Source organism: Staurois parvus, unplaced genomic scaffold (genome assembly GCF_062004578.1).
Source record: "Staurois parvus isolate SC_StPar_1 unplaced genomic scaffold, SC_StPar_1.0 ptg000437l, whole genome shotgun sequence".
Lineage (NCBI taxonomy): Eukaryota > Metazoa > Chordata > Amphibia > Anura > Ranidae > Staurois > Staurois parvus.
Window position 1 is genome coordinate 5,155,682 of NW_028318233.1, and position 26,525 is coordinate 5,182,206.

Consider the following 26,525-nt stretch of genomic DNA (forward strand, 5'->3'; position numbering starts at 1 on the left):
AAGTGTTGAACTGTTTCTAAAGCCTGTAATGCAAACTACGAATTCCTGCCTCTAAAGAGCGTTACTGTGTGTGTGTGTTTAACCCTCTGTATAACCTGCCTGCGGTGACAGTGGTATACAGACGATTATCCAACTATCATAGTGTTATTGCTGATATTGCCAAGTTTTCTCTTTCTCTGTACAAAAAGGAGGTGGTGGCAGTGTGAAGGGTTACTTGCGTAATTAACCTGACCCAGTAACAATCGCTCCCAGGCTGCAGATACAAAGATTGTGGTCCATTAGCTGGAAAATCTTTGTGCAGAGTGCAGCTGGGCGTGGCATTGTTACGCACGTGACAGCGCGATTTTAGATTGACTAGTCCTTCGGTCACGAGTTTGGTGAGAAGGGCTGGGGTCTGACGCCGCGATCGTCACAGTAAATGACTCAGAAGACAGTGGTAAATAATGTAGAGTTCCTGGGTCAGTAGTGACACATAGGTCTGGGGTGAGTAGTAAGTGATACAGAGGTCAGAGGGAAGTAGTAAGTGACATAGGTGAGTATTAAGTGATGCAGAGTCGGGGTCATTAGTAGGTAACACAGAGTTCAGGGGTCAGGAGTAAGTGATACAGAGTTCAGAGATCAGTGGCAAGTGATGCAGTGTTCAGGGGTCAGTAGTAAGTGACACAGAGTTCAGGGGTCAGTAGTAAGTGATGCAGAGGTCAGTGATAAGTGATACAGAGTTCAGACTTCAGTAGTACGTGATGCAAAGTTCAGAGGTTAGTAGTCACAGAGAGGTCAGTAGTATGTCTAACCCCTGAAAAGGTGCCCCAATGTCTGATGTTGGGCCTGGCCCCTCCAATGTACTTCCATAGATACTGTAGTGTACATTCCCTATTCAACACTGTTTCATTCTATATTATATAAGTCAACTCAGACTCTATATAGCCACATCTCTTTAAGCTACGCTCAATATTTAGTGCAATTTTATCACAAAAGGAAAACAAACTGTTTGCTGTAACTACTTAAAAAGTTGTAGCTGGAGATGTTAACTGGAATTCAGGTTACATTTGTTAGTGTATTTAAATCTAATAGTGCATGTAACACTCCCGTACCACCAGATTAACAATGCTGCTATCCAAAGGTGTCTTTGTTGCTCCTTTATCCAGAGTGGAGGTACTATAATACAGAAGGTATGTTACTAGCCAGATCACCAGGTGAAAACAGGGGGGTAAAAGCCTAAAAAGAAAACTAATGCAGCCAACACATCTAAGATTTAATACATATTTAATGATGATAAGCAGCAGAGCTCTTTATACTCTTCTTTTACCTTAATCAACAGACTTACATTACATCAATGTAGTGTCATTCACATACTTGGGGTTATTTTTGTCTACTTTTCTCAGTGATCTCATTTCACTATATAATTCTTTATAGACCAGCCTTTAACATATTTTGTACTTAATTTGAAATAATATGGAGACTATTTGAAGCCTAGTTAGGCAAACTGTTGTTTACTTGTATTCATGTAGTTTTCATTAGAGACAGCAGACTAGAAGTATCACAAGTGTAATAAAAGCGCCACACCCTTAATACTTTAAAGCAGCAATTCCACCTCAAAGAAAGCAAATAAATTTCTTAGTGCTATAACTTAAATAAAGGAATGCGCTAAAACCACAAACTATTCCTAATTTAGTGTAGAAACATTAGTGCAAAAGATATATCTATTCTCAATTAATATAAAAAAATATCAAAATTATGTGCAAAACTATTTTTTAGTGCATAAATAATTTAAATAATTAAATTTGTGAATATAAAAATTGTCCAATTTTGAATTTCAAATGTCCAAACAAATCCTTTTCAAATTCAGGTGCTCTCAAAGAAATTGTGCCAAAATCCACCACCAAAGTAAAGTTGGGTAACTCACCAGAGCTCCATGCTGATCAATCTCTAGATCAGCAAAAAACGCTTTTTGCTCTGGGAGCAGATGCAATAAATCAACTTCTCAGATGTGATGATCAACAGCTACACATTCATCCATAAGGTAGGTATCCACCACTCAATATAATGGTTCCAGGAGCATTATATCACTCTCTTTTTATATCTCTCCACCGAGGTCATGTTTGGGAATGAAAGAGAAAATCATGGTGCAGCCAGTTTTTTTATAAAAGTATCCAACAATTTAATAAAGATTTACACTCACAAAAAGGGTGTCTTCACCGACACCAGTATAACAGCATAAAAACAGCAAATGGTATAACAGTCTCCTGTTCCCCGCACACTCACTACAGCGCTCGTGACTCAATCCTCTCCACAGACGTCAGCATCCAGCAAGCCAAGCCCTACTAGTTTCGCCATGAATGACGTCTTCATGATGACCGCCCCTTGAAGACGTCATTCATGACGAAACTAGTAGGGCTTGGCTTGCTGGATGCTGACGTCTGTGGAGAGGATTAAGTCACGAGCGCTGTAGTGAGTGTGCGGGGAACAGGAGACTGTTATACCATTTGCTGTTTTATGCTGTTATACTGGTGTCGGTGAAGACACCCTTTTTGTGAGTGTAAATCTTTATTAAATTGTTGGATACTTTTATAAAAAAACTGGCTGCACCATGATTTTCTCTTTCATTCCCAAACATGACCTCGGTGGAGAGATATAAAAAGAGAGTGATATAATGCTCCTGGAACCATTATATTGAATGGTGGATACCTACCTTATGGATGAATGTGTAGCTATTGATCATCACACCTGAGAAGTTGATTTATTGCATCTGCTCCCAGAGCAAAAAGCGTTTTTTGCTGATCTAGAGATTGATCAGCATGGAGCTCTGGTGAGTTACCCAACTTTACTTTGGTGGTGGATTTTGGCACAATTTCTTTGAGAGCACCTGAATTTGAAAAGGATTTGTTTGGACATTTGAAATTCAGAATTGGGCAATTTTTATATTCACAAATTTAATTATTTAAATTATTTATGCACTAAAAAATAGTTTTGCACATAATTTTGATATTTTTTTATATTAATTGAGAATAGATATATCTTTTGCACTAATGTTTCTACACTAAATTAGGAATAGTTTGTGGTTTTAGCGCATTCCTTTATTTAAGCAGACTAGAAGTAACCTGATTTCCCAGTTTCAGTCCAACTCCAGTTTGTGCTTCAATTAAGTTACTCCTTGGTCTACATTCCAAACATCTCTTCTTAAGTCATTCTGCAACATATAGCCCTCTTTGTGTGTGTGTGTGTGTGTGTGTGTGTGTGTGTGTGTGTGTGTGTGTGTGTGTGTGTGTGTGTGTGGGGGGGGGGGGGTTATGAGAAATGCCCCTCCCCAGACAGGACTTTGCAAAAAACCTGTAAGTAAATAAAAGAACCAGAGCCTTTACTAAGGGAAAGAGTGGGTTTGATAATATAGTTAGCAGTGCCTTCACCTAGGGAAATTAACCAGTAATCTACCCAAAGTAATTCAGAGAACAGGAACTACTGCATCCAGCATACAACATTAACCATAAGTATACAGATGCACATCAGTATGGAAATATTATGACCTTTATATATTAAATATTATTAGTAGTACATACTGTACATCCAATGTACAAGCAGGGGATATCAGCAAAGGGCCCAACAGGAGTCCTGCTGGAATTGTGCACATATACCAGGGTATACAGTATATAGTTATTAATAAAGATATCTCTAGATGCCTGTTGCAGCAAAGTTGCAGGGGCTCCAAGGATGATTGTGATGGAGCATCCATTTTGATACCGAAGCCCTGAAGACAAAAGCAGTGATGATGGTAAGTGCCTCCAACCATTGTCCACCAAGCCTGGAACTCAGCTTCTTACCAGCAGATTCCACGGTGTGATACTGGAATTCAGAGTCAGCGTATCGACTCTGCATCTTAATCCCTAGTAACTTCTAATCTGCCAAGGAACTGGGCCTCTAACTACCTAGTGGGCTGTCAGATGCCTAACCTGACTCTAGCTTATGCTGGTTATTGAGCCTTGAGCTAAAACTAGCTATAATCTCCTAGACACAAAAGGACAGGGTTTACTGAAATAACAAGAATTGCCTATAAACTCTATTACTATATACAGATTCACCTACTAGCATACAGCAAAGTGACCACTGCACACACACACCGTGTCAGAGGCTGAGTGACATGTAAGATAAGAACAAGGGGACAGATATACTTCTGTCACCTGTCTTCAGATATATCCAGATATACTCTGAGAAGCTACAGGAAACAAAAGTAAACTATTAAGCACAGGTGCACTTGCCTAGTAATCCTTGCTTCTGGTCTGGATTCAGCAACCTTTCTTCTATGTGATTCCAGACCTTTTCTTTCACCGCTTCCTTCTTCTGTGGTTTCCAAGCCAGCCTCCCAGAGACAGGAAGTGCATATATAATGTAATGTAATGTGGATAATCACAAATACAGACAGTAGAGGGCAGCAGATCTCTACAAGTGTAATGAACCAAAATGTCAGTTTCTTCTATGAACAAAGCCAACGATTTGCCTTGGGAACCAGGTGTTTTACCCTGCTCATTACTTTATTGGGTACTGGTCCCCACACCACAGAACAGGGACCCCAGGAAGCAAACAGATGAAGAGAAAAGGATCATCCTGTCACCCTGGCTTGAGTTAGGTAAAATGGGCATTTGGATACAGCAGTGTATCATCCATGTGTACAGGATGCTCATTGCACATTGGCCCCAAGGGCAGGGGTGCCTACTGTGCCCTGTCACACACTGACACTGCATACACAGAGTAAGCAAATAAAAACCCACCATGCATATTTTTCAGGGTTCCAAGTGGTGGTACAGGCCAGCAGCTTTGGTATTTTGTTTTTTACAACAAGAGCGCCTGGCCTATTGCCTGGCAAAGTGATTTGTGGTGCTTCACCCACACTCTGTAAATTCTGAAGGTAGGGCTGTGCAGAGTGGGAGAGAAGCGCCGAGGACTGGAAGGAGCTGCAAGAGTCTGGAGTCAGGTGACAGAACGAATCCCCTGCAGCTGAGGGAGTCTGTGACTGTGTGACATTGACACTGAGATATCCTGCTTCCCCCTGGATTAAGCAACAGCAACTGCTAGCTTTGCTAAGGAAAACAGCAGGCAGTCTGTAGACTACTCACTTCTCTCTCTCTCTGTTTATCTTTCTCCCCCTCTCTCCCTCTCTCTCTCCCCCTTCCTATCCCTTCTTTATCTCTTTCTTTAGTTATCTCTTTATCAATCTATCCTTATCTCTCTATCGCTCTCTCTCTCTTTATCTCTCTGTATTTCTCTCTCTGTATCTCTATATATTTATCTCTCTTTATCTCTCTCTCTCATTATCTCTCGCCCTTCCTCTCCTTTATCTCTCTCTTTCTTTCGTTATCTCTTTATCAACCTCTCTTTATCTCTGTGTATTTCTCTCTTTATCAAATTCAAATGAGCTTTATTGGCAAGACCAAATAACATTTTAGTATTGTTAAAGCAGGGGAGAGAGAGAGAGAGAGAGAGAGAGAGAGAGAGAGAGAGAGAGAGAGAGAGAGAGAGAGAGAGAGAGAGAGAGAGAGAGAGAGAGAGAGAGAGAGAGAGGAGAGAGAGAGATGGATGATAGGGGATGAGTCCATGTTATTTTTAAGTCCTCAGTTTTTCATGTTCCTCTCAGTCTGTGACATGCTGTCACATATTGTTCAGCTATATTCACCATTGGTTCCTTTTCTCCCAGTAGAATTTGAACTTTCCTCTTCCCTTCTATAGAAGTGAAGTCAGGGATGAGAACGGAGAGTCTCTGGAAGTGAATGTCCCTCACTGATGAGTATTTGGGGCACTGTAGCAGGACGTGGTCATCATTCTCCAGGACCCCCTGGTCACATTTCTGGCAGTCTACTCTCCCTATGCTTGTAGGTCTTTCTGTGCCATCCTCATTTGATTTTCAAGCTGTGGGCATTCAGCCTGTACAGGCTCAGGGTCTGTCTGTCTGTTTGGGTTCTTGTAGCACCTCCAGGTATGGGGCCTATTTGTAGTCTCTCTGCAGTGACTAGTGAACATTTAGTTTCTTGGAGCTTATTTCATTTCTCCATTCCCCAACATACTTTTCTTTGAAATCATTTATTATGTTTTTTATTTTAGATTTTGTCAGGCCAAATTGTTGGGTGTTTGGGATAGATAAAGCACCGATGAGTTTTTGCAGGTGCCATGGCTTCGACTGGTCCTTATTGTTCAGTAGGGCCTTATGGTGGTATGAATTAGGACTGCTGTTTTGTAGGTGGTCCCAATATGATAGTTCCCTCTTCTGTTCTGCGAGAAGTAAGGGAAATCTTCCCAGCTCAGACCAGCAAGCACTGTTGGAGGAGGTGTTTGAAGAATTTCAGATGAAATATGGCTGGAGTGCCATTTGGATTGGTCTGAGTAGGTGACAGGACTGCAAACTTCACTGCCATAAAGAAGGATTGGAGTGATGACGCTAATACCTCATAGGTGTCTTGTCTGGAATATGGGGACTCTAGTGGGGCATTGTATGCTACACACAGGTAGATTTTGGACTAAGAGGTAAGGATGGAGCTCCTTATTCTTATCCAGATGTGGCTCTCTCCTTTTTTGATTGCATTGATGTTCTCATGTAGCACCTCTTTATACCAAACTAGTATTCCTCCTGAACCCTGACCCTGTTTGATGTTTCAATCCTAAGTGGAGACAGATAATTTCCTATAGCCAGTAGGTACTAGTGGTTCATCCTGTGCCCAGATCCATGTTTCCAGGAGGATTTTTATGACAGTCTCACATAGTCTTTGATTGAAATCTGTATCATTTACTTTGGATCCAAAGGCAGAAGTGTTCAGACCCTGAATGTTCTAGCTACTGATTACTAATTATGTCATTTTGTAGTTATATACCTTGTAATGAGTACATTTCATTAGACAAACCAGATTATGGGTGGTTGTCATTGCCTTTTTTTTGCTTTTAAGCTCAGTCACATTAGTTTATATCATAATGTGCTGAGAAAGGTTCTTATTGCCTCCATTTCTCTGCTCCCTGGTGGTCTTGGTGTCCATCTTGAGGCATGTGGTTTCCTCCATTTTTGCCATCTACGTGGCCCTGATTTTCAGTTGATTGTATTGTTGTTGTATTGGATTAGTGGTGAGGTTTGGGATCTTCTTGTAGTGTAATTGTGTTTGTCTGATAATGTTTTTTGTCAGATTCAGGATTGTGAATTGTTTTCAGTACTTGTCTTCATGTCTGAATTCTCTTGCCAGGTGCCAGCCACCCCTTTGTTTGTTAAGGTGTTTGTTGTCATAGACGTGTTGGGGCATTATAGAGTGATGTTGTGCCAGATGAATGGTAGGCCTTAACCTGGTTTTGTCTACCAGCTCTGTGTTGTTTCACCGGACTATATTGTTCAGTATGTTACCAGAGTTGGCCAGATAGCTGGAATAGCAGATGCAACAGGAACAGCAGACCCTGGGCTGGGTAGGCAGCAGGCAGCAGTTGCTTGATAGACAGAGGATGATTGCAGGTGCAGGGAGTCTGGTGACCCACAGTAAATGTCGAACCAGCGGGAACTAGGCAGGATGTAAACAGGACAGATGAACAACTGTATACGAGGTCAGACAAGCCAGGTCAGCAACAGACGGTAAGATATAGGCATGGAAGGCAGGCAGAGAATGGTCTGAATACAGGCAGAGGTCGGCAACACAAGATCAGGCAGATGAGCAGAAGGCAGAGCAAAGTCCAGGGATAAGCCAAGGTCGGGGCAGATAGCGTTCAAGTGTGGTCAGGAGAAAGCTGGGCTAAATACAGAAGTCACTAGAAGCAGATACAGGAGCACGGGTACAACTGCAGATCAGATAGCAGCAAGCTAGCACAGCTGCCATACTTATATAGGCCACTTGCCACCAGTATCATTGGCGAATACACACACGCCTGCACATGTGCATATGGTTGTGCCTATGAACAGCAGCATGGGCACCTACAGGACCACGTCTGTGCATTTGTGTGTGCCTCGGAGCTTCAGCTGCGCTATGGCCAGCACATCCCTGACATAATGTCTTTGTTGGTATATGTTCCTCATAATTTTTAATTTATGTTTTTAGATCCTTTTAGACCTTGGCCTGATCTTTAATTTGAGGGAAGACTTTCTTAAACTCCTCAAATTTTTCCTCTATACCTTGTGCCATGATGGTTCCGCTGTGGTATATGTTCATGGTGAGTACCGTACAATTATATTCCTCATCTCTGACCTTGATCTGCCTGCCCTTGCAGATACCTCTCTTTTGTATTATTCTTGTAGTATTTGCAGAAAGCTGTGTGCCAGGCTTCAGTGTTTTCAGTATGGAATAGCAAATCAGTTTTCTTTCTGTCATGCTCATTACTAAAAAAATCAGCAGAGTCTCTGGATTTTGCTTAAGTGTTTCCTTTTTCATTGCTTTCCTTTTTGTTTGCTTTGAGTAAACAATCTCCAAGAAAATGATGTAATAATAAAGTGTTGCGCTACTCAAAATATCTCAAATCTATGCATAAACTGAATATTATTAAAACAATCAAATAATCAATGTGTCCAATAAATACTTCATATCCATAATGTGTAAGTGATCCAAATAGTTAATTCTGTGCTTCACCCAACAAATATCCTCCACTTATCTGCAATCAATCGTGTGATAAACACCACCACCTGTTAGGAATGGACTTGCCAGTAATGGTGGGACTCACCTGCCTGGTGGGCTGCAGTACCAGGGCTGGCCAGCGGGTGCTCCCAGCAATCAGAGACTCAACCCTGCAGCCAGCCAAACACCTGAAACTGCTTAGGCAGGTGTATTTAAGTGATGGCCAGACCTGCAGTCTTTGCCTTGGTGTGTGTGTTTTTTCCTGGGCCCTGTATCTTGTAATCCTGCATTCTTGTTCCTGTTCCTGTGTTCCTGCTAGTACGTTTCCTTGTTGCCAAACTCTGCCTGTTCTGATTACGCTGACCCTCTCCTGCTCTGACCCCGGCTCGTTCCTGACCATCCCTCTGCCTGACCCTCTGTACCACACTGCCCGCTACCTGCTGAACCTGGCTTGTGACCCCGACCATTCTCCGCTTGCTCCCCCTGTACCTACCTGCCCGATTGTTATTGACCAGGCCTGCCTGACGACGCTTGCATTGTATGTATTGTTATCTGTGGGTGGTTTGGTTCGTTTGCACTATGTTATGTTTTAGTATTGCACTGCGTTTATGTTTGTATTGTTAGTCTTTAATAAATTATATTGTTTATAACTTATCTGAAGCCTCCATTTCCCTGCGTCAGTCACATACCTCTGGTCATACCCTGGAGCCCTGACATTACACCAAGGCCAATCCTGACCAGAAGTGGCTGCACAGGGAAGCCATCTTGGCTTGTTGCTAGGAAGGATGGATCTTGAGGAGGTTGTGTATTTATCTCTGCTAGTGTTTGATGACAGAGAGTATGCTTATCAGACTCTGAGGGAGTATACCCGGGATCAACTACTAGAGTGTATACGGCTCGCTCATGTTCTAGTACAGCAATGGGCAAACTACGGCCCGCGGGCCGTATACGGCCCGGCGGACCTTTTAATCCGGCCCGTGGAGCGTGATACTGTCAGGATGGCTGTCAGGATGTGTGTAGGCGGGGCAGCGTGACGAACGTGAGGGGAGCTAGGCTCCTCTCACAGTCCGCCCTGAAGACCGGAACGGCGCGGGAACACGGCGAGAGGAACGCGCGGAGCAAAGGTAAGTGAATTGACACAGGGGGGACTTGGCTTATGGGGGATGAATTACTATATGGGGGATGAATTACTATATGGGGGATGAATTACTATATGGGGGGATGAATTACTATATGGGGGATGAATTACTATATGGGGGATGAATTACTATGGGGAATAAATTACTATGGGGAATGAATTACTATGGGGAATGAATTACTATGGGGGATGAATTACTATATGGGAAATTAATTACTATATGGGGGATGAATTACTATATGGGGGATGAATTACTATATGGGGGATGAATTACTATGGGGGATGAATTACTATATCGGGGATTAATTACTATGCTTACTATGGGGGAATATTACTATACTTACTATGCATGACACATACACATCATTCATCTACTCTTGGTCCGGCCCCCGGGTCCAATATATGAACCCATTGCGGCCCTCAAGTCAAAAAGTTTGCCCACCCCTGTTCTAGTAGATCAGGGCACAGAATTCTCTGAGGTGCAGCCATTGATTCAGGTTTGTGCGGAGTTGGTTTCATCTGGTACCCCCGAATTCAGGGATGAATTTTTGCCGCCATTTAGTGCCGACCAGGTAGAGTCCCTGGTGTGGTTATTAGAGGATGATGTGGATTACTTTCTGGAGCATTATGCTGCATGTTCACCACAGGTATTAAGAGATTGTATAAATGCAGTGCAGTCATTGACCAGACAGGCTTTGTGTAAGCTGAGCTTTGTTCAACCCATACTGCAGACATGGACAGATTTGTTGCACCCAGCCTCAGTCAGCTTGCAAAAACCCAGTCCTGCTTCTAATCTATTTCCTCAAAGCTCTATTCCTGCATTCCCAACAGCTCCTCCTGCCCTGCTATCTACCGCATGTCAGTACCCTGTTCCCACTCGCTGCACCTATCCTGCCTTTAACCCTGTAAAGAAGTCCTCTGTAGCAACTGTTCCCTCCCCTGTTCCATCCTCCAGCTCTTCTCTGTCTCCAGCTGCTCCATTCGTTTGCAGACCTGCGTTTACTTGCAGTGCTCCAGTAGTTAAAACCAGAAAAAAGCGAAAATTCTTTCCAACCAGTACCATCCTGCCAGTATCCAAACTGGTCAGCCTGCCGTCTGAGAACTGGCCTTCCGTGGTTCAGCCTGGTGCCTCGGCACCCGCACTTCAACCTGATGTCTGTACCCAGCCTGATGCCTGTACCCAGCCTGATGCCTGTACCCAGCCTGATGCCTGTACCTGGCCTGATGCCTCTACCCGGCCTGATGCCTCTATTCAGCCTGATACCTCTATTCAGCCTGCTGCCTCTACCCAGCATGATGTTTCTACCCAGCCTGATGAACTGATCCAGCCTGATGATCCTATTAGGCTAGTTGACTCGATGCCCGCTGTTGATCCAGACGATCCGGTACCTAATGACCCAGTGCCCGCTGTCATACCTGGTGACCCGATGCCCGCTGTCGAGCCAGACGATCCAGCGCCAGATGACCCGGTGCCTGCTGTCGAGCCAGACGATCCGGTACCTGATGACCCGGTGCCCGTTGTCGTGCCAATTGACTCAGAGCCCGCTGTCGTGCCTGGTGACTCGGTGCCCACTGCCTGGCCAGATGACGCGGTGCCCGCTGGCGAGCCAAATGACCTGATGCCTGGTGACCCAGTGCCCGCTGTCATACCTGGTGACCCGATGCCCGCTGTCGAGCCAGACAATCCAATGCCTGATGACCCAGTGCCCGCGGTCATGCCTGGTGATCCGATGCCCGCTGTCGAGCCAGAAGATCCAGCGCCAGATGACTCGGTGCCTGCTGTCGAGCCAGACGATCCGGTACCTGATAACCCGGTGCCCGCTGTCGTGCCAATTGACTCAGAGCCCACTGTCGTGCCTGGTAACTTGGTGCCCACTGCCTTGCCAGATGACGTGGTGCCCGCTGTCGAGCCAAATGACCTGATGCCTGGTGACCCGATGCCCGCTGTCCAGCCAGACGATCCAATGTCTGACCCAGTGCCTGCGGTCATGCCAGTTGACTCAGAGCCCACTGTCGTGCCTGGTGACTCGGTACCTGTCGCTCCGCCTGGGGGCCCGCCGCCCGCCGCTCCGCCTGGGGGCCCGGCGCCCGCCGCTCCGCCTGGGGGCCCGAGACCTGTCGCTCCGCCTGGGGTCCGGCGCCCGCCGCTCCACCTGGGGGCCCGAGACCTGCCGCTCCGCCTGGGGGTCCGGCGCCCGCCGCTCCGCCTGGGGGCTCGAGACCTGTCGCTCCGCCTGGGGGTCCGGCGCCCGCCGCTCCACCTGGGGGCCCGAGACCTGTCGCTCCGCCTGGGGGTCCGGCACCTGCCGCTCCGCCTGGGGGCCCGAGACCTGTCGCCCCGCCTGGGGACCCGGTGCCTGCTGCTCCGCCTGGTGGCCCGGTGCCTGTCGCCCCGCCTGGTGGCCCGCTGCCTGACGCTCCGCCTGGGGGCCCGAGACCTGTCGCTCCGCCGGGGGGTCCGGCGTCCGCCGCTCCGCCTGGGGGCCCGAGACCTGTCGCTCCGCCGGGGGGTCCGGCGCCTGCCGCTCCGCCTGGGGGCCCGAGACCTGTCGCTCCGCGGGGGGTCCGGCGCCCGCCGCTCCGCCTGGGGGCCCGAGACCTGTCGCTCCGCCTGGGGGTCCGGCGCCCGACGCTCCGCCTGGGGGCCCGAGACCTGTCGCTCTGCCTGGGGGTCCGGCGCCCGACGCTCAGCCTAGGGGCCCGGCGCCCGACGCTCAGCCTGGGGGCCCGAGACCTGTCTCTCTGCCTGGGGGTCCGGCGCCCGACACTCAGCCTGGGGGCCCGAGACCTGTCGCTCCGCCTGGGGGCCTGGCGCCCGCCGCTCCGCCTGGAGGCCCGAGACCTGTCGCTCCGCCCGGGGGCCCGAGGCCCTTCGCCCCGCCTGGGGGCCCGATGCCTGTCGCCCCGCCTGGGGGCCCGATGCCTGTCGCCCCGCCTGGGGGCCCGATGCCTGTCGCCCCGCCTGGTGGCCCGGTGCCTGCCGCTCCGCCTGGTGATCCGATGTGCCTCTGCCCGGAGTCCAGCCCGATGTGCCTTTGCCCGGAGTCCAGCCCGATGTGCCTCTACCCGGAGTCCAGCCCGATGTGCCTCTGCCCGGAGTCCAGCCCGATGTGCCTCTGCCCGGAGTCCAGCCCGATGTGCCTCTGCCCGGAGTCCAGCCCGATGTGCCTCTGCCCGGAGTCCAGCCCGATGTGCCTCTGCCCGGAGTCCAGCCCGATGTGCCTCTGCCCGGAGTCCAGCCCGATGTGCCTCTGCCCGGAGTCCAGCCCGATGTGCCTCTGCCCGGAGTCCAGCCCGATGTGCCTCTGCCCGGAGTCCAGCCCGATGTGCCTCTGCCCGATGTGCCGCTGCCCGGAGTCCTTCCCGATGTGCCGCTGCCCGGAGTCCTTCCCGATGTGCCGCTGCCCCGAGTCCTGCCCGATGTGCCGCTGCCCCGAGTCCTGCCCGATGTGCCGCTGCCCGGAGTCCTGCCCGATGTGCCGCTGCCCGGAGTCCTGCCCGATGTGCCGCTGCCCGATGTGCCGCTGCCCGGAGTCCTGCTCGATGTGCCTCTGCCCGGTGTGCCGCTGCCCGGAGTCCAGCCCGGTGTGCCGCTGCCCGGAGTCCTGCCCGATGTGCCAGTCTTTGATATCCCGCCAGTTACCAGACCCGGGCGGTGGAACATTTTGCCCAGCTAGGACTGTTTGGAGCGTCCTGAGGCCGCTCCTTGAGGGGGGGTACTGGTAGGAATGGACTTGCCAGTAATGGTGGGACTCACCTGCCTGGTGGGCTGCAGTACCAGGGCTGGCCAGCGGGTGTTCCCAGCAATCAGAGACTCAACCCTGCAGCCAGCCAAACACCTGAAACTGCTTAGGCAGGTGTATTTAAGTGATGGCCAGACCTGCAGTCTTTGCCTTGGTGTGTGTTTTTCCTGGGCCCTGTATCTTGTAATCCTGCATTCTTGTTCCTGTTCCTGTGTTCCTGCTAGTACGTTTCCTTGTTGCCAAACTCTGCCTGTTCTGATTACGCTGACCCTCTCCTGCTCTGACCTCGGCTCGTTCCTGACCATCCCTCTGCCTGACCCTCTGTACCACACTGCCCGCTACCTGCTGAACCTTGCTTGTGACCCCGACCATTCTCCGCTTGCTCCCCCTGTACCTACCTGCCCGATTGTTATTGACCCGGCCTGCCTGACGACGCTTGCATTGTATGTATTGTTATCTGTGGGTGGTTTGGTTCGTTTGCACTGTGTTATGTTTTAGTATTGCACTGCGTTTATGTTTGTATTGTTAGTCTTTAATAAATTATATTGTTTATAACTTATCTGAAGCCTGCGTTTCCCTGCATCAGTCACATACCTCTGGTCATACCCTGGAGCCCTGACACCACCACATGTAAGGATGGGCGCTTACCTGGACACCAGGACCTATATTATTCAATACAGGTCACAAGTGATTGGTTGTTTTTCCATATATGGACTCTAGATGGGAGCAACTGGTCACACTGTAAATCTCCATCAGCAGTATAACCTCCGCTTTGAAAATGTCACCTCCACTTCCTCTCCTCCACACTGGGACCCCCATGGAAGGTAAATAAAATGGCCTCCATTAGTGTATTACTGTTTACTATATTAAAAGCCGAATGGCCAATAAAACAAACAAGAGATCCCTGTGCTCAAATCCATACAGCTAGTGCATGCATTTATCCATCAGGTGCTAAAGGGGTGTAACCACATTAACTCTAGAAATTCTGAAGGACCCTCTGCACACTGGTATATACCCTTTCAAGCAAACTATGCAACAAATAGGGATATTTGGTTCACACATATTGCAATACATGTTTAAGCTGGCCAACTGCGTCAAAGTAATCCCTCTATAGCCAGTCCTACTCTGCCCTGCCTACGCAGGGGCAGGGCAATGTGGTTACACCCCTTTAGCACCTGATGGATAAATGCATGCACTAGCTGTATGGATTTGAGCACAGGGATCTCTTGTTTGTTGTATTGTTGGGTCAGTAGCCAGACCTGAACCTTGTAGCTCTCCCCATTGTGTCTTGTCCCCTATGTTAGCATTGTGTCCACAGTAGCACTTGCGTAGGCAGGGCAGAGTAGGACTGGCCATAGAGGGATTACTTTGACGTAGTTGGCCAGCTTAAACATGTATTGCAATATGTGTGAACCAAATATCCCTATTTGTTGCATAGTTTGCTTGAAAGGGTATATACCAGTGTGCAGAGGGTCCTTCAGAATTTCTAGAGTTAATGTGGTTACACCCCTTTAGCACCTGATGGATAAATGCATGCACTAGCTGTATGGATTTGAAGACAGGGATCTCTTGTTTGTTGTATTGTTGGGTCAGTAGCCAGACCTGAACCTTGTAGCTCCCCCCATTGTGTCTTTTCCCCTATGTTAGCATTGTGTCCACAGTAGCACTTGCGTAGGCAGGGCAGAGTAGGACTGGCCATAGAGGGATTACTTTGACGCAGTTGGCCAGCTTAAACATGTATTGCAATATGTGTGAACCAAATATCCCTATTGGCCAATAAAACACTCACATTGACACTGAATGTAAAAGCGCAATGCATAAGAACCGGACTTCTGATCCGCCGCTCTGTGCAGGAAATTATGTCATTAAGCTCTGCCCCACACGTTACACCACAAACCCACGTGGCTTTGTCAAGCTACACTATGCAAGTCATCTCAGACTCTATTTCACCACATCCCCTTTAAGCCACGGCCAATATTTAGCGCAAATTGTACCACGCCCAACTTTTGCCATTGCGTGCTTTCATGATATGCCCCTGTTCAAATACTTTTTTTTTTTTTTTTACACACCAGCAGTTAGTGGTGGGGGGAGTTGAAAATATCCCGGAGCTGGGCTTTAAAGCTAAACCTTTAAAGGAAAACTAAAGGCACACATACTTACCTGCACTTAACACAAAAAGGATTTATACTAATCTCAGACAGTACTATTTTACTGAAAGAGTAAAATAGTTTTGAACAGTAAATAGGTTCAAACATGCCTTGGGAAAAGCATAGATCTATACTCTGACAAGGAAGCTAATGAAATACTGCAGACTCAATGGACCACCTAGTCTTTTTCCTGCCATCACTTTTCTATGTTTCTGTTATATTTGTTTTGTATTGAAAAAAAAACAGGAAACAAGCACCCCCCCCCCCCCCCCCCCCCCGTTACTTTTCTATGTTTCTATACCAAATATATCAGGTATAATAAAAAAGATAATGTGAAAATTAACACGTTAATAATAATAAGTCTGTGTTTGTTTATATTACAGAAAACTGCTGTATATACTAAATCCCAACAGTGAAAGTGCACTTTGACAATCAAATCCAAAAGGTGAAATAACACTATAAGGATCAAATCCAAACATTGATGTGAAGATTCCTAGCTCAATTAATTTTGCTCCACCAAGGAAAAAGTAACAGAAGGCTTACCAGAAACAGAGGTAACAAGTCATATGTTATTATATTGGAAGGAACAAAATGAGGCTGCTCACTTCTCATTTGAACAAATGGGATAATCACCACAGAAAACCATAAAGGAGTGCTCTCTCTTGTACTAATTCACCAGTCCACATCTAATAGTTTGGCATAGAGAGAAAGTCAGGTAATGTAAAAGCAACTGTTAAAATCCATCAGTTTATTCATCCAAAGGAAAGATTTCTTATAAAAGCACATTAGTTTAAACACTCGTGTTGTGGCAATAAATGACAAACCACTGTACAGAGAGCTCACCTTGCCAATTTTATTACCAAGCATACAAGGGGTTAAATATGAGGACTGGTGATTTAGTACAAGAGTGAGCGCTTCTTAATGGATTTCTGTGTTGCATGTACCAACACGCCAGAGTGACTCAATGCTCTTCTGGGAACACTTCCTGAATGTGATGACTTCATGGTACAAAGCTCCGCCTTACGCGTTAGTCATAAATGACATCTTTTGCAAATAAATGGTAGAATTCAGTTTTTCTATCTCATGGTTCCTCCTGTTGTGTTCCCCAGTCTTTTTTTAATACACCAGTTTCAGTGATAGAGTAGCTATGCGGTATGAAGGCTAGAAGTAAATTGCTCCTGGGGGCACATGTACAGCATGGAACGAAGCAGCAGCTTGTCGGCTTAGCTAAGATTGAGTGGCTTCAGATTGCTAATTTTTTATCTCCTATAACCCCCTCAATCTTTAGATCCTGTGCATGCCTGCCTCAAGGAAAAAACAGCACAAGAGTGACCAGAAACCCCTAACTCAATACCTATTGCGGGAGAAGGAGAAATCACACATGGCTCAAGATGGTGCCGATGTTCTCTTTGCTTCACCTATACTGCCTTCATCAGAACATGAAACAACAGCCCCACAACAGGATCGTGAGTACTCTAACTCTCTCACTAAAGATGATCTGGATAAGAGTTTAGAGAACATTTACTACAAAATAGCAGCTAAATTTCAATCACACCTGCACAAGTCCTCTCTCACAGGCTTTAGCTGCTTTAGGGGGTCGTACTGACAGACTGGAGATGAAGCATGATGATCTCAGCCTGGCTTATACAGATCTCAGTAGAAACTATGAATCCCTATCACAAGCTTTTTCTTTAGTTCAAGCTCAAGTTGAAGATCTTGACAATAGAAACAGGAGGAATAATCTAAGAATTTGTGGGATCCCTGAAATGGTTATAGATTTAATGCCAGCAGCTATTAAATTATTCACTTCTCTATTACCTGATCAGGAATCTGCTGCCTTCACATGAGATTGTATACATAGGGCTCTTCACCCTAAACCGCCACCTAATAAACCTCCCAGGGATCTGGTTCTTTGTATGAAGAACTTCATACCGTATTTTCCGGCGTATAAGACGACTGGGCGTATAAGACAACCCCCTACTTTTCCTGTTAAAATGTAGTGTTTGGGCTATACTCGCCGTATAAGACTATCCCTCTTCCAATGCACACCAGTGGGAAGAATCGTGCCCCATCATTGGTGTCAGTGAGAAGAATCGTGCCCCATCATTGGTGTCAGTGAGAAGAATCGTGCCCCATCATTGGTGTCAGTGGGAAGAATCGTGCCCCATCATTGGTGTCAGTGGGAAGAATCGTGCCCCATCATTGGTGTCAGTGGGAGGAATAGTGTCCTATCATTGGTATCAGTGGGAGGAATAGTGCCCCGTCATTGGTGTCAGCGGGAGGACTAATGCCCCATCATTGGTATCAGCGGGAGGAATAGTGCCCCATCATTGGTATTAGTGGGAGAAATAGTGCCCCATCATTGGTATTAGTGGGAGGACTAGTGCCCCATCATTGTTATCAGCGGGAGGAATAGTGCCCCATCATTGGTATTAGTGGGAGAAATAGTGCCCCATCATTGGTATTAGTGGGAGGAATAGTGTCCCATCATTGGTATCAGTGGGAGGAATAGTGCCCCATCATTGGTATCAGTGGGAGGAATAGTGCCCCATCATTGGTGTCAGAGCGATGAATCGTGCCCCATCATTGGTGTCAGTGGGAGGAATAGCACCCCATCATTGGTGTCAGTGGGAGGAATAGCACCCCATCATTGGTGTCAGTGGGAGGAATAGCACCCCATCATTGGTGTCAGTGGGAGGAATAGCACCCCGTCATTGGTGTCAGTGGGAGGAATAGCAACCCGTCATTGGTGTCAGTGGGAGGAATAGCGCCCCATCATTGGTGTCAGTGGGAGGAATCGTGCCCCATCATTGGTATCAGTGGCAGGAATAGTGCCCCATCATTAGTATCAGTGGGGAGAATAGTGCCCCATCTTTGGTGTCAGTGGGAGGAATCGTGCCCCATCATTGGTGTCAGTGGGAGGAACAGTGTCCCAACATTGGTGTCAGTGGGAGGAACAGTGTCCCAACATTGGTGTCAGTGGGAGGAACAGTGTCCCAACATTGGTGTCAGTGGGAGGAACAGTGTCCCAACATTGGTGTCAGTGGGAGGAACAGTGTCCCAATATTGGTGTTAGTGGGGGGTGGAATAGTGCCCCATCGTTGGTGTTAGTGGGGGTGGAATAGTGCCCCATTGTTGTTGTCAGTGGGGGGAGGAATAGTGCCCCATCGTTGGTGTCAGTGGGGGGGTGGGGGGGAATAGTGTCCTATCGTTGGTGTCAGTGGGAGGAATAATGCCCCATCATTGGTATCAGTGATACCAATGATGGGGCACTATTCCTCCCACTGACACCAATTACACTTGCTGACCCCTGTTCTAGTATGGTGCTGCTGCAGCCAGCATATGTGGTTGCAGCAGCACCTCTGGACGGCACACTTACCGGCCGCTCCTTCACTTGATTTTCGCGGGGCCGCTTGGCTCCGCCTCCTCGCCGGTGATTGGCCGCCTGGCTTTCCTGAGCTACAGTTCTGGTGGCCAATCACCGGTGAGGAGGCGGAGCCGAGCAGACGCGTGAAGATCCAGTGGCCGAAAAGAATGAAGGAGCAGCCGCGCTTCCTGGACCGGATCGTCGTTGGACCGGAGCCAGGTAAGAGACAGCAGCCCCTGCCCACCCCTGTACTTAGTGTCCCTTCCGTTGGAAGGGGGGGTGGCGGCGGCACCGCGCCGCCCCCCATAAAAAGTGTCAGCATGCCGTATACCGGCATATAAGATGACCCCCGACTTTAGAGAAGATTTTCAAGGGGTAAAAAGTCGTCTTATACGCCGGAAAATACGGTAATTAAAGAAGATATACTTAGAGCGGCAAAGAACACTCAAAATATTTTCTTGGAAGGTGCAAAGATTCAAATTTTCCCTGACATCTCGCCAGCTACATTAGAGAGGCGCCGGTAAATGAAAGAAGTGACAACAATGCCTGCTTCAGCTAGGATTTGTTATAGATGGGGATTTCCATTGAACCTCATCATCCCTCATAATGGTACCACATATGTAGCCACCTCTTTGCAAGAAGGACTTGACACTCTAGTCAAACTAAGTCTTCGTGAGGATGAATCTTTGCCCAGACCACCAAATACTCCTTGTCCTACACCAATCTGGTTTACTCCAGCTTCGAGGTGTGTTAGACGTCGAGTCCGCCGTGAGATTTTATGAATAGACATTCACTACCTGCCACCATCTAGATGCAGCAAAGTTTGAGGAAAATGAGCAGTAGTAGTGGGGGCTTGGGCAAATGGGAAGGAGAGAGAAAACTTTTTTTTTCTTTCTTCTCTCTTTCTTTTTTTCTCTGCTTCACACATTCATATACGAATGAATAACATCTATCCCCCTGGACTTGACTCATTTGATTAACCTTGATGTTTACTAGCATATCCTCTTCCTGCAATACTACATTCATTAAAGTTGCTGGGTATGGGATTATACTTAAGGCATTGCAAAATATGTTGTATAACAATGTTTTTTTTCCCCTGGCACTGTCCGTCTATTCCGTCGCAATGCAACCCTATTTAAAGCTGGTATATGCTCTTCCTGGAGTCTTGCCAAATTTGAATTTGGGACCTACAAGTCCCACAAATAATAACTAGTTATCAGGTGTTGATGTGCTCCCTGATCTATTATTATTTTTGTATACCGTTGTTTTTTTTTCTGATTGCTAGCTATCTGTTCCTCACTAGCCATTCTTATAAAACTTGCAAGTTACTTCACATATTATTGAGAGTTCTGGATATTGTAAATGACATTGGTTTCAAAATCTCTATTTCATACATCATGTTCTCTAATCAACATATGGAAATATACGTTTATAATTCTAAATCTTTGGGTGTTTAATCATTGAATAATATGAAAGAAATCCCAAGACTCTTATACTTTTTCAAAATAATTATTTTGTTTTATACTCTCTTAAATTCCGCATTATGGTGATTAAAATATTTAGCATAATGTACAGGGGTTTAATTCCCCTCCAAACGTAGAAAAGCTTTTTTGCAATATAAAAAAATTGGTGCTAAAATCATTATGATTCAAGAGACACATTTTCAATGTGATAAGCATTCAAAGTACTTCCATAAATCATTTTCTCAGGTAATCTTTACAATATACTCCTCTAAACGTAGAGATGTTGCTATTTTTATACACAATTTGCTGTTATTTGATACCCAACAAGTGTATAGAGATCCTGAAAGTAGATTTTCAACCACTTGCACTCCTGAGGATTTACCCCCCTTAATGACCAGGCCTCTTTTTGCTAGTCGGTGCTGCACCAATTCAACTGATAATTGTGCGGTCATGCAATGCTGCACCTGAACGAAATTTTTTCTTTTTTCACACAAATAGTACGGTGGTATTTGATCACCTGTGCGCTTTTTATTTTTCATGCTATAAACAAAAAAAGACTGAAATTTTTGAAGAAAAATTATATTTTTTACTTTCAGCTATAAAAAATATATAGTAAACTCAAAGTTAGTTATAAATTTAGGCCAAAATGTATTCTGCTACATGTTTTTGGTAAAAAAAATCCCAATAAGTGTATATTGATTGCTTTGTGTAAAAGGTATAGTGTCTACAAACTAAGGTATAGATACTGCAATTTACGCCATTTTGTTCCTATACAGCACTGCGCTAGTTTAACGGACAATTGCACGGTTATGCAATACGGTACATAAATTAAATTTATGTCCTTTTTTCACACAATTAGAGCTTTCTTTTGGTGGTATTTGATCACCTGTGCACTTTTTATTTTTGGCGCTATAAACAAAAAAATTTTTGAAGAAAAAAAAAAACAGTATTTTCTCATTTTGGTCATAAAAAATATCCAAAAAAACCTAAAACTTCGTCATAAATTTAGGCCAAAATGTATTCTGCTACATGTTTTTTATTAAAAAAATCCTAGTAAGTGTCTATTTATTGCTTTGTGTGAAAATTATAGCGTCTACAAACTATGGTATAGATAATGGAATTTACACAGCTTTTACTTTCTGACTGCTCATCACATTTCTAGAGGTGCTAAAATACCAGGATAGTACAAACACCCTCAAATGACCCCTTTTTTGGAAAGTAGACACCCTAAGCTATATGCTGAGAGGCATATTGAGTCCATGGAAGATTTATTTTTTCCCCACAAGTTTCTGGAATATGACAAAAACATTTTTTTTTTTTTTTACACAAAGTTGTCATTTAAATGATTTATTTCTCGCACAAGCCATGGGTATATGTGGAATTACACCCCAAAATACATTCTGCTACTTCTACCAAGTATGGGGATACCACATGTTTGAGACTTTTTGGGAGTCTAGCCACATACAGGAGCCTGAAATCCAATGACCACTTTGGAAGCCTGAAGGTGCGTAACTTCCTCATTTCACTTCCTCAATACCTATCACAGTTTCGAAGGCCCTGACATGCCAGGATAGCACCAAACCCCCTCCAAATGACCCCTTTCTGGAAAGTAGACACCCCAAGGAATTTAAAAAGGCATGGTGAGTATTTTTCAGATCTCATTTTTTCTCACAAGGTTTTGAAATATATAAAACAATAATAGAAAAAATGTTTTTGTTTTTTTTCTTCATTTTCCAAAAACTTGTGGCAACAAATGAGATCTGCAAAATACTTACCATGCTTCTTATCAAATTTCTTGGGGTGTCTACTTTCCAAAAAGGGGTCATTTGGGGGAATAGGTGCTATCCTGGCATTTCAGGGCCTCCGAAACTGTGATAGGTGTTATTTAACCAAACCAAGATTGGTGTGATCAGATGCTTTCTCAATTTACAAATGGAGCTGTTTATATCCTGCGAAACTGAAGTGATGAAATGCTTGTAGCTTCCAATATCTTAGACTATAGAGATGATTGGCACCACTCTGGTCTCCAATCAGCTCTATGGTCAGCTGGCAAAAACACCGGCTGCATTCTCAGGTTCCCCCGATGGCACAGGACTGCCCGAGAAGGCCGTGGAAGGCAGCGGGGGAGGGGGGGCATCATATCCCACTGCTTGTAAAAGAAATCCTGCAGCTAATTAGCCACTAGGATTTCTTTTACATAAAAGCCGATCGCTGGCTGAAAAAATACCAGGATGATGCCTGCAGCTGTATGCATCATCCTGGAATAACCATTCAAAGTCCAGTGATGTACCAGTACATCTCTGGTCCTTGTAAGGTATATATACTATGTTCTTTTTATTTTGTATGCAGACTGTGGACTGAATGAAAAAAAGAGAAGAAATCTCTGCCAGAAAAAGTGTGTGGTATGCCCACCATTAGAATATACCACCTTGCATCCACCCACTTCTAATGGTGGGCACACATTAGGTCACACTTTGCCACATGTGCCAGTTCAAAGATTGAACAAATGTCTAAATAGTGGCACGCTTGAATAAAAATTGTCCACGTATAAGTGGTACCGCATATGGAAAAAGGATGACACCAAGTTCCAAACTATCTTGCCACTACTCCCCATGTAGTCTGGGCATCCGGGGGGCTCCACGTGACTATCTTTTCCCTTGCAAATCCGAAACTTATAAGTATAGCCTGTTGTCCTCTCACAGGTCTTCTACATCTTGGCCCCATATCTGGCACGCTTGCTGGCGAGAAATTGTTTGAATGCAAGGCGGCCAGAAAAATTAATCAGGGATTCATGAACGCAGATGTTTTGCTGGAGAGTACAGACATCTTCAAATTTTTGGTTAAGGTGATTTGCGAGGGGCTGAATTTTGTGTAGCCAATCAAATTCAGGGTCACCCCGAGGATGACAGAGTGTATTGTCATTGAAATGCATAAAACACATTATACTTTCATAGCTATGCCTGGCCATTACAGCAGAGAACACGGGCATATGATGAATCGGGTCTGCGGACCAATGCAACTGCAATTCATTTCTTTTAGTAACGCCCATGTTGAGGTTTAGGCCCAAAAAAAATGTAAATTCGGAAACCGTAATGAGTTTCCATGCGACTAGTCTGGCAAGGTTTGAATTTGGGTTGGCGGCGATAAATTGTTGTGCATATAAATTGCTTTGATCCACAATCAACGCATACAGATATTCCGTGAAAAACAGCTCCAAAAATCAAGGGGAGTAGTTAAATTTGCTATTTCCACCTGAATTCCGGGTTGAGCAGTGAATGGGGGAAGTACAGGTGCTGCAGAATTTGTGGGCTGTCAATTGGGATTTGCAAGCACATCTGGAAGGATACTAGGAGCTCTATGGACCTGTGTGTGAATTCTTGGTGGCTGTGGGACAATACTTGTGCTCGCCACCTCACCGGCTTGTACTGAACTTATGGAACTCGCCACGTCACCAAGTCATACTGCAGTGCTGGTATTAATATTATTATACAGGACTTATATAGCGCCAACAGTTTGCTCAGCGCTTTACAATGTAACGGGAGACCATACAGTAACAATACAATTTAATACAAGAGGGTTAGGAGGGCCCTGATCTTGGGAGCTTACAATCTAAGAGGTATGTGAAAGACCAAGATGAACTAGACTGCTGGTACTCGCCAGTTCACCAAAATGTAGCGTGGCACTAGTACTGGCACTTAGCTGCATATGAGAGTCATCAAAATTTACCGGCAAGTGCTAACAGAGATCAGGCCTGATTCTGCGAACACTGCGGTTTTGTGTGCAATGTATCAAGTGACAGTGACCTACTGACACTGCACTTGCTGGGGGAGAAGGGAGGGTAAGCGTAGGAGCTAAACGCAGGTGCTGGCAGGTGCCGGGGCTGATCCTACTAACGCTGTGTTTTTGGGGATGCTATACCAATGTGAACGCTGGTATAGTGCTCATCTGATCAAAGATATTGATCCGTTCAGACACTATACTAGCAATGGAGGTTTATTGTGCATGGGCGTCTTCCTGGCAATCAAGGGGTTAAATGTGATGACTGGTGTACTGATGGGCAATCTGACGCTATCTGGAAGGGGTGTGAAATCCACGGGAGTGCAAACCATGTATATATATTTGTGATTTTGTGCACCCATGCCGCCCTGTAGCAGTATTTCTGCTATAGGGCGGTCAGGAACCGGTTACAGAAGCAGTTTGTGTTACGGTGCTGCGTTACTTTAACTGACAATTGCGTGGTCATGCAACACTGCACCCAAATTAAATTTATGTCCTTTTTTCCCACGAATTGAGCTTTCTTTCGGTGGTATTTGATCACCTGTGCGTTTTTTATTTTTTGCGCTATAAAAAAAAGGCTGACAATTTTGAGAAAAAAAAACATTTTGGAGTTTTTGCTATAAAACATGTCCAGTAAAAAAATGTAAAAATCAAATTTCATCATAAATTTTGGCCAAAATGTATTCTGCGACATGTCTTTGCTAAAAAAAATCCCAATACGTGTAAATTAATTGGTTTACGTGAACGTTATAGCGTCTACAAATGGAGGGAAAAATACTGGGATTTTTTTTTTATACTAATAATGGCGGCAATTAGTGACTTATGGCGGTGATCACAGTTTTATGACAGTGATCAGCAACTTATGGTGGGACTGCGGGACTGCGGCGGACATTTTGACACGGGGGGGGAACTGACTTGATGTCACTGATATCCCCAGTGTCACCAATACAATGATCAGTGCAAAAAAAACACTGACACTGTACTAATGGCACTGGGGAGGAAGGGGTTAAAATTTTTATTCAATCAAAGGGTTAAGTGTGTGAGGGGAGTGTTTTACTAGTGGGCGGGGGGTGTGTGCTTTACAGGAACACACTGATCCCGAGAGCTAAACTCCGCTCTCAGGATCAGTGTGTTAGGAACTGACAGGGAGCAGAGCTGCATTGTACACAATGCAGCTGTGCTCTGTGTCACTGTTTGCTGGCAATCGCCAGCCGGGACCCGGTGATTGACACCCGCGGCCGCGATCGGCGGCACGGGTAGGGCGGTCACGCACCTCACGCGTGCCCCCTACTTGTTTTGCAATATCACGTTTTAAAACGTGATTTTGCCCAGCAGTGCCACGCTGTGGCTGTTTTTCCACAGTGGCTGGATGGCAAGCAGTTAATCATTAAAAGATCCATTGCAGGTAGGGAACATACTATCGCAGATGTTTATGCCCCTAATGAAGCTCACACAGTGTTTTTAGTGTTTTTGGCATTTTAGAGGGCTATCACTCTTCCCATATGTTGTTTGGGTGGAGATTTAAATCTAGTATCTCAGCCTTCCCTTGATAGAAGTAATCCAACCACCAGTTCAAAAGCATTCCCTAAAACTCTTGTAACACTACTCAATGATAATCAATTAATAGATTCTTGGAGAGTCCATAACACTGGAGCTAAAGAATTTTCCTTTTTTCACACCCCCATCAAACTCAAGCAAGGTACGATACATTACTTTCTGACCTTTTTATTAAAGCCAAAATCACTTCTGCTCTGGAAGAATATTTTACTTTAAATTCTATACCTGAATCCCTATTGTATGGGCTGCTCATAAAATAGTTCTACGTGGCCGCCTGATCAGTATTGCAGCAGCAAAAACAAAACTGGCAAAAAGTCTATTCTCTTACTAAGGAGCGCAAACTACTTTATAACTCACAAGCCCAAGGTTCCTCTAATGATATATCTCAAGCCATATCATCTAAAAGATTAGAACTGGACACTCTCTTAACTGCAAAAACAGAAAAAAAACGTAAAAATGGTCAAAAGCCTGTCAGGAATGGACTTGCCAGTAATGGTGGGACTCACCTGCCTTGTGGGCTGCAGTACCAGGGCTGGCCAGCGGGTGCTCTCAGCATTCAGAGACTCAACCCTGCAGCCAGCCAAACACCTGAAGCTGATTATGCAGGTGTATTTAAGGGATGGCCAGACCTGCAGTCTGGGCCTTGGTGTGTTTTTCCATGGGCCCCTGTATCTTGTAACCTGTGTTCCTGTTCCTGTCTCTGCCTGACTTGTTGCTGACCCGGTCTGATCCTGACCTCTGCTGACTTCTCCTGTTTTGATCCCTGGCTTGTGAC

At 45.6% G+C, this 26,525-nt stretch overlaps 1 protein-coding gene across 1 annotated transcript in view; it reads left to right on the forward strand.

Moving 5' to 3' along the window:
• Nucleotides 1-16,652: 16,652 nt before the first annotated feature.
• Nucleotides 16,653-26,525, forward strand: part of LOC149454164 (uncharacterized) — a 28,846-nt gene continuing 18,973 nt past the window's right edge. The window contains exon 1 of the mRNA XM_089687785.1: nucleotides 16,653-17,052. Coding sequence (XP_089543911.1) covers nucleotides 16,978-17,052 — 75 coding nt within the window. The 5' untranslated portion in view covers nucleotides 16,653-16,977. The remainder of the gene's footprint in view (nucleotides 17,053-26,525) is intronic.